Source organism: Phalacrocorax aristotelis, chromosome 20 (genome assembly GCF_949628215.1).
Source record: "Phalacrocorax aristotelis chromosome 20, bGulAri2.1, whole genome shotgun sequence".
Classification (NCBI taxonomy): Eukaryota; Metazoa; Chordata; class Aves; order Suliformes; family Phalacrocoracidae; genus Phalacrocorax; species Phalacrocorax aristotelis.
In genome coordinates, this window is record NC_134295.1 from 7,011,918 (window position 1) to 7,019,941 (window position 8,024).

The following is an 8,024-nucleotide window of genomic DNA, read 5'->3' on the forward strand; positions in this document are numbered from 1 at the left end:
GGCCCCGAAAGTGGGGGAGCACAACCGGGACGGGGTGGGGGGGGAACGGGGGGAGCCGTGGGGCCCACGCGTGGGGCCGGGGAGATGCCGTCGGCGGGACACGCAGCGTGGGCTCTGCCCCGCGGCGCTGGGCTGCCACTGGGACGGGTGGTATCCACCCGTGAGCACCCCCGTGGGGCACCCCGGGGTGGCGAGGCACCCCGGTACCCCTCACCCACCCCTACCCGTGTCCACACGGCCTGCCCAGAAAGTGCTGAGGTACCAGGACAGCCCCGGGGTACTGGTGAACCCACACGGGCAGGGGGTGCAGCCCCCGGGGGCCCAGCCTCCCCCTAGCAGACCAGGGACAACCAGCTGCCGCCCACCCAGCGCCTTGCACTGCGCCGTGTAATTTGTTAATAATAATAATTACGGCACACGCAGGTTACAAGTGCAGCGGAACAATAACCTGGTTAATGCCTTGCTGTGTGCGGTGGCGGGAGCCACACCGCAGCACGTGCCCAGCCCCGGCGCTGTGGCGGCCCTGAAGCCCCCCCCATGGCATGTGGGAACCCCTGCCCGAAGGGGGGGGACACACAGCCCAGGCAAGCACCTGGAGCGTGTTTTTAAGCAGCCGTGCCCTGGCATTCCATGTCCGTGCCCCAGCACTGTGGTCCTGAGCCAGGCTGGCCGTGTCGCCAGGCAGGGCTGGCCCCAACGGTCGCACCATCAGTCACCCAACGTGGTGGCTGGGGCTGGAGGACACAAGTGTTTCCCTGGGGTGACACGGGGCAGCAGGAGAGCAGCACACTGTGGGGTGGGTCCAAGCCCTGCTCCCAGCACTGCGGCTGTGCGGAGCCACCCCATGTCCGGGCACTCTGCTCAGCAGCCCCATGGCCCCCATCACCACCCCGCCCCCACTGAACAGTCCCTTCCCTGGGATACCCTGCCAGAGCTGGAGCTGGGGCTGCCCCCACCCCTGGCATGCAGAGAGGCCCCCCAAAAGTCCTGCTGCACCCTGGGGAGGGGAGCCCCAGCGCCAGCCCTCGCCAGGCCCTGCAGCGCCCTGCATTGCCACCGGCACAGCTGCTCCTGCTGCATGCGGTGCGCGGAGCTCTGCCCACCTCCCTGAGTAGTTATATAAAAGGATTAAAATTTAATATGAACTTCAAAAGGGGAACAACCGGGTGGTCGAGGACAGCTGGGCAAGGGCCACGTGTGGAGCAGAGGCACCCTCGGCAATGTCACAGCTCTACCAAGACGCGGCACCGCGGCACATGGAGACCAACTCCATCTAGCCCAGCCCATGGGCACGGCTGCATGGAGCCAGAGCAAAGCGCCCGGGCACCACGGGTGCCCTGCGAGCCCACACCGGCTTAACCGTGCCGTGGGCTCCCTGAGTCACAATGGCACATGAATCCCATGGCACCTGGAGGCTCCCGTCCCGCTGGGGCCTGGCCTTGCCCCATAGCTTTGCCTCTCTGCTGGCTGCCAAGCAGCCTTTAATAACCCACCGCCAACAGGCACAGACGGCACCCAACTGTCCCGGTGCCCTGCTGCCACCCTGCCCATGCTGTGCCAGCAGTCCCCACGGCAGCCCATCTCCTCCTGCCTGATGCTGCATGCTTCCTTCCCAGGCACCAGTGGGTTGGAGAGTGCAGGGGGTCGAGACCCCTGGTCAGAGGGCAACTGACGCACCCCGTCCCTCACCACTGTCCCCCTGTCCCTGCGTGCCCCAGAGCCCGCGTAGCTGCACAGCACCCTCTGCTCCCGTCCGTGCAGCGCCGGGGAGCAGGGCTGTGGTGGCGGCAGGAACGAGTCAGGGCTGGGAAAACACCATCTTCCGCCCACGCAGCCGCCCACGGCCCTGCGCTGGCTCTGCCGCCCCCGCTGTGTGCCAGGGCTCGCCGGGAAGGTGGGTGGCAGGCACCGGGCTGGGGATGCGTTACGCCCTCCGTGGCCACCCACCCATGGGCAGGGCAGGGGATGGGGCAGGGGGGAGCAGGGCCCAGCAGCCCCCAGTGCAGGAGCCACCCCCGCACAGGCTCCTGCTGCAGGAGCAGGGCTGAGCCGTGGCTGGGGATGGGGGGCCAGGGATGGGGGGGTCAGGGGCTGCCCCACGCCCAGCCCTGCCCCGGGGCACAGGAGTGGCTCGCACTGCTCGGTGTGGGGCACTGGTACCCACATGCAAAGAGACTGGGGAAGCCTTTGGCTCATTCATTTTTAATCCTGGCTGAGAGCAGGAGGGATGCGGGCGCAAGGCTCGGGCATGCTGCAGGACAGAGCTGCCGACAGGGTCGCAAACACCTCCCCCCAGCAGCTTGGCTCATGCTACAGGTGGTCTTTGATCATGCGTGTCCCCACGGGATGGAGACCCCAGGGAGGCGACAGCAACCCCTGGGCATCCCTCCCTGTCCTGTCTCACCACGTGCCACGGCGGCTCAGCCTCCCCCTGCAGTAGCTCAGCCCCCCCCTCACCAGGCGAGCCGCCCCCCCAGTGCCTGCGAATGCAGAGGGCAGGATCTGTGCGTGAATGGAAACCGTGGGCCCGCGAGTGCGTGGGGATGTGCAGAGAGCAGAGCAGGGGTGGAAGGAGGAGGGGGTTGCATGAAGCCAGAGCTGCCCCCGCACTGCTCCACATCCCTTGCCTGGCACCAGGGACACCCTCCCACCAGGACTGTGACACCAGGGCAGCCAGGGGGCAGGATCCCGGTGCCCACCCTGCTATGAGGAGGCAAAGGAGGATGCCCGGGCGCTGGGCCCGGGCCCGGTGGGGGCCGGTGGGGAGAGCGGGAGGCACCGGCCGATCTTGCGCAGGGTCCGTCCCAGGTCGGCGCGGAAGCACCGGATGGAGAAGCAGTAGATGAGGGGGTCGAGGCAGCTGTTGAGGCTGAGCAGGGCCACGCTTAGCATGTGCAGCACGTCCAGGGTGGCGGGGGGCCCGCAAAGTGGCACAGGGGGCTGGCTGTCCACCCAGGGGGCCAGCGTGAGGTGGTAGGGGGCCACGCAGACCACAAAGACCAGCAGCATCCCCAGCACCATGGTGCGCGCCTGCTGCCGGTGGGAGCCCGGCGAGGCAGCGGCAGGCACCGAGAGCGCCCAGGCGATGGAGGCGTAGGTGCCCAGCACCACCAGGAAGGCGGCGGCAAAGAAGCCCACCATGGCGTAGGCGTACGCCCGCTGCCGGCTGTGCTGCTCGAAGCAGGCGGTGGCCCCGGCGCGGGCGGGGAAGGTCTGCCGGGCTGCCAAGGTGGGCACGGCGCAGCCCAGCCCCAGCAGCCAGGCCAGGGCACAGGCCAGCGCGGCCCCCCGGCGCCCCGTCAGCGGCAGCTCCCGCCGCGCCGCCCGCACCGCGCAGTACCGGTTGAAGCTGATGAGTGCCATGAAGGTGACAGCGCTGTAGGTCGCCAGGTAGTAGGCGGCCCCGGCCAGGCGGCAGGCGGCCTCCGAGAGCAGCCAGTCCCCCCCGGCCAGGTAGTAGGGGATCCAGAGGGGCAGGGTGAGGTTGAAGAGGATGTCGGCCAGCGTGAGGTTGATGAGGTAGATGCGGATGGCCTTCTTCACCTTGCCGCTCTGCAGGAAGACCAGCAAGGCCACCAGGTTGCCTGGCAGCCCCACACACAGCACCAGGCAGTAGACGGCGGGAACCAGCACGAACTGTACTGGGTCGCTGGGCACGCACTCGCCAGGGCGCCCCGCTGGCAGCAGCCCCGGCACCGAGCTGTTCATCCCGGGCTCCTGCAGAGATGGTGGGAGAGTCAGTGGCATGGCCCTGAACACAGCCCTTGGGGACAGGGAAAGGACATTGCCCTGGACAGGACAACCTCTCTGGCTAGTGCCTGTGGCAGCTGCTGGGCACTGGAGGCAGAGCCTCCCGTGGGGATGCCATTGTCTGCTCAGCTTCCAACGGCTCAGGGCAGGAGACGAGGGGCTCCGGGATGCCCTCCCAGCCCAACCCCAGCCACATCCTCCCATGCCACGAGGGAGCCCAGGGACTGTGGTCAGCCGCCTGGCCAGGGCTCCCCAGGGAGCGGCAGGCACAGCTGCACCGTGGCCAAGGGGCAGAGCCGCGGCCAGCAGCACCCGGAGGTGCTGCGCCGGCTCCAGCTGGCAGCTGCGGGGCTTAACACCTCCCACAGAGCCGTGTGCTTGCTGGGGCCACCCGGCCCGCTCCCAGCACCCCAAATTGCCCCACGGAGCCCACCCATGGGGAAGTCGCCCTCCAGCTCAGTATGCACCGGAGTGGAGAGACCCTGGCATGGGGAGGGGGTGCAAGTATGGGGCTGGCAGCCCCCTGCACTCCCCAGCCCTGCATGAGGCAGTTTTGCCACCCATGGCCATGGAAAACCACATTGTGCTGCAACGGCTGCATCCCAGGGCTGCAGCTATTTCACCTCCCATCACCGCCTGCCCACACCTCGCTGACAGCACTGAGTCACCCAGCGGGTGTTTTCCAGCATGGCAGGGCCAGATTCAGCACATGCAGCACCCAGCACTGGGCCCAGGCATGGAGGGCACAAGCTGCTGAGCCAAGGCTGTTAAGGGCTCATCCTGGTGGGCTTCAGTTGTTCTGCAGAGCCAGTGCAGACCCCCACAGAGCCACAGCATCTTTGACAGTCCCCCTTTTCCTTTCCTTCCCCCTCCCCGTTTGCATGGGGGATGCTCCATCTCACCCGCACCGAGCTGGTTACTTACCCTACCGGGTCGTGCTGGACTGGCTGCGTCCCCTCTGGCTGCTCCTCACCGTCTGGCCCAGCTGGCCTGGGAGAGACTTTAAGCTCTGGGGGAAGGCAGGGGCTGCCTGATCCCCCCTCTCCCCGTCCCGAGCCTTTGTTGGGGTTAGTGCCTGCCGGATGGCAGCTGGAACGGGGAAAGCACCTGTGTGTGTATGTAATGGGGGATTCCCTGCTGGAGCCATGCTAAGACCCCCAGCCCTGTCTAGGACCATTTCCCCAGGCCCTTTTCCCACCCACGCCAGGATGAAAGCGGCGGAGGGTCAAGTTTCCACACCCGGCAGCTGGGGGAAAAAGGGGGATGCCCCTAAAAGGATCAAAGCTGGAATCTGCCTCCTCCCAGCTCAGTGCTTTTGTTGGCTTCAAGGCTGGATTTAGGGGGAGCAGCACCCCAGGCCCCCCAGGCTCTGTGAGCATTCGACTCACTGCTTTGCATGGCCTTGCAATTTGTGGATGTTCCTTTGGAACACCAAAGGTGCCACCCCAAGGTGGTTCAGGTCCTGCTGGGGGTACAGGGATGCTGTACTCCCTCTGCTCACCCCGTGATGGCCAGTCTGCCCCCACAGCCATCCCAGCCGCTCTGCTGGGAGATGCACTGGGTTCAGACATGACCTTGGGGTTCATCCCAGGTGGACTGCATTAGCTGTGCCCATCTGGGGTGGCAGAGGGGTCACTGTGGGTGCAGGAGCAATATCCCCAAAAAGCACATGCCTGCCCCCCAAGATGTGCAGCCTGGCACATTGCTGGGTGGCTCTGGGCGGCCAGGGAGCTCCCACCCCCTCCCTGCTGGCCGTCCGCCGCCGCACCAGCTGCTGCCAGCTCATACCTGTCCCCAGTCCTTGTCCCCAGGTGCTGCTCCGGGAGACCAGGGCCTCCAGCCCCAGGATGTCCCCTCAGCCTCCACAGCTCAGCGTGGAGGGAGGCAGGAATAAACAGGGGAGACAAAACATGAAAAACAAGAGGCTTTATTCCAAAATACAAAACCCCTCAGGCGAGCAGAGCGAGCCCCAGCCCAGCATGGCCAAATGCTGGGAAGAGCCGGACACCTTGTGCGAATTATCAACGGAGCTGCCGGACCGGTGGCAGTGCCACAGCCACTGTCCCAAAGCACCACTCTGGGTCCCCGCAGCATGGGGACAACCAGTGCCAGGGTCCCCAGCAGTGGCAGGAGAGGACACACCATGCCTCAGCAGCAAGTTACCCATGGGAAAAGATGCCGTCCCCAAAAATACCATAAGGGCATCGCATCCCGCTGGCTGAGCCGTCCATCCTTCCCGCCTCTGGTCACTCAAACTTGGGCTTGGTGGGGTCCGCGTGCCCACGGATGTTGAGCAGCAGGAGGAGGCCGAGGCAGAGGGTGGCAGGGGTGCACATGGCCAGGGGCTCCCTCAGCACCAGCAGCGTGTAGATGGCACCTGGGCGAGGAGCAGGGAGTGGGAACCGAGGTCCCTCCCTGAGTGTCCCCCAAGACCCCGCGCAGGGCGGCGGGCGCCCGCTTGCTCTCACCAATCATGATGACACTGAGGACGAAGTTGCTGATCTCCTGCAGGAGCTGGGGCCCAAATGCCAGCAGCAGCCCGGCCACAACCTCCACCCAGCCCACCACCTCCAGGTACCGGCCCGGCTCCGGCACGAACCCAAACTCCTTCAGGGGAAAGACCTCTGCAAACCGCACGAACTGCAACTTCTGGGAAGGGTGGGAGAGGAGCAGAGCAGCCCTGAGCCCAGGGCTGGGGGGGCACAGCCCCTCTGGCAGGGTCTGCCCTGCTCAGCCCTGCACCCCAAGGGGCTCAGGCCCTTCCCTGGAAAGGCTCAGGCCGGCACCCCAACATGCTCAGGCTTGCTCACCCCAAAGGGCTCAGCCCTGCATCCCAGCCTTCTCACCCCCGCCAAGGACTCAGCCCTGCAACCCCAAGGGCTCGGCCCCGCACCCCCCGCAGCAGCCCAGCCCCAGCCGCTCGCCCCCCCGCGGCCGTGGCCGCGCTCACCATGTGCCGGTGCAGGTCGGCCGAGAGCTGGTCCGAGAGCTTCACGGCGCCCGTCAGCAGGAAGAAGAGCCCGAGCAGGACGCGGAGGGCGGTGAACGCCGCCGCCATGGCGGGGACGGGCGGGCGGGGACGGGGGCGGATCGCCCAGGCTCGGCCCAGCCCGGCCCAGCCCAGCCCGGCCCGTGCAACCCGCCCGGCTCCCGGTCGCTGGCCCCTTCCTGGCAGGGGCAGGGACCCCCCAGCCGTGGGGTGCTGCTGGGGCAAGGGATGCTTCGATCTGCAGTTTCACCCCCCCTGAAGCTGTGATCCGCCCCCCCGGGCCAGCACCATCCTCCCACCCAACTAGAGCTGGGTGAAAAAGATGTGAAAAAGTGGGAAAACCCCCCAAACCAGCAGCTGGGGCTTTGTGGGTGCCGTGAGCGGGTTGAGCTCCATGCCAGCATCCGCAAAGGGCTGCTGGCTCTGGGATGCAGAGACCCCGGCGCAGGCGGGGATGTTGGCAGCGAGCTGGTTAACAAGGCAGCTGCAGCAAGGATTTTCTTCTGGCACCAGGGAGGCCCGGTTGGGGTGAAGGAGGCGAGTGCCTCCCTCCCCGCACTCCCCGGGCCTGCGTCACCGCCTGCGCCAGCGCTGCTCGCGGCGTGTCTCGGCCGCTGGCACGTGCAAGGCTCCCGGAAAAGGCAGCCCTGGATTGGCGCGAGCCAGGGCCCAGGGGAGCTGCTGGGGCAATGACGTTATTGCAATTCAAGTGGAAATATCGTTTTAATGCCAATAAATCATGAAAGAGCAGGAGCTGTTTCCCGGGCACTGGGAAGCACCGTGTGGCCCAGGGGGCACCGCGAGCCTGGACCAGCACAGACCTCAGCATGGCCGTGGCACCACGCTGTCACCTTGCAGGGGCCCCCGCGGCTGCCTGGCTTTATGGGGGCGCGGCGGTGGCAGCACTATTTTTACACCTGGCAGCGCATCGTTCCCAGGCTCTGCCGGGAAGAGCCGCAGCCAGAGCAGCCAAGAAGCTGCTTGTGCTGACTTGGAGCTTCTCCCTGCTCCGACTCGCAAGCTGAGGAGCGATAAACAGCAACAGGCCAGGGCAGGCTACAGCCCTTCTTGCCTCAGAAAACCCCTTGGGGGGAAAAAGAATTAAAAACAAAGACCAAACCCATCCTGAACAATGAGTTGCGGCAGCTCAGCGCCCTCAGGCCTGCAGCACTGGGTCCCGGCTCCAGCGTTACCGCAGGAAGCATTTGTCACTGCTCCCAGGATAGCTGTGCAAGCCAGGGAGCCGCCTGCCCGCAGAAATCATCCTCCTCCAGCTTAAAAGGAG

The 8,024-nt window shown here is 66.3% G+C and overlaps 2 protein-coding genes across 2 annotated transcripts; both read right to left on the minus strand.

Moving 5' to 3' along the window:
- Positions 1 to 2,481: 2,481 nt before the first annotated feature.
- On the minus strand, positions 2,482 to 4,979 carry LOC142066757 (platelet-activating factor receptor-like). Its single transcript, XM_075114703.1, has 2 exons — positions 4,675 to 4,979; positions 2,482 to 3,717 (listed from the first exon to the last, which is right to left on the minus strand). Exon 2 carries the CDS (start codon positions 3,706 to 3,708, stop codon positions 2,704 to 2,706), a length of 1,005 nt encoding a protein of 334 aa, XP_074970804.1. The 5' UTR covers positions 3,709 to 3,717; positions 4,675 to 4,979; the 3' UTR covers positions 2,482 to 2,703.
- Positions 4,980 to 5,661: 682 nt separating this feature from the next.
- Positions 5,662 to 6,900, minus strand: TMEM35B (transmembrane protein 35B). The gene is made up of 3 exons (XM_075114803.1): positions 6,701 to 6,900; positions 6,219 to 6,399; positions 5,662 to 6,127 (listed from the first exon to the last, which is right to left on the minus strand). The coding sequence occupies exons 1-3, from the start codon at positions 6,806 to 6,808 to the stop codon at positions 5,997 to 5,999; spliced, it is 420 nt and encodes a 139-aa protein (XP_074970904.1). The 5' UTR covers positions 6,809 to 6,900; the 3' UTR covers positions 5,662 to 5,996.
- Between the last annotated feature and the right edge of the window lie 1,124 nt (positions 6,901 to 8,024).

Bases quoted from the DNA above. Each gene is read 5' to 3' on its own strand.
- LOC142066757 (XM_075114703.1), bottom strand. From the start codon at position 3,708: ATGAACAGCTCGGTGCCGGGGCTGCTGCCAGCGGGGCGCCCTGGCGAG.
- TMEM35B (XM_075114803.1), bottom strand. From the start codon at position 6,808: ATGGCGGCGGCGTTCACCGCCCTCCGCGTCCTGCTCGGGCTCTTCTTC. The intron at 6,400-6,700 runs GTGAGCGCGGCC...CACCCTTCCCAG, and splicing joins CCGACCTGCACCGGCACATG to AAGTTGCAGTTCGTGCGGTT. The intron at 6,128-6,218 runs GTGAGAGCAAGC...CTCCTCGCCCAG, and splicing joins CCTCAGTGTCATCATGATTG to GTGCCATCTACACGCTGCTG.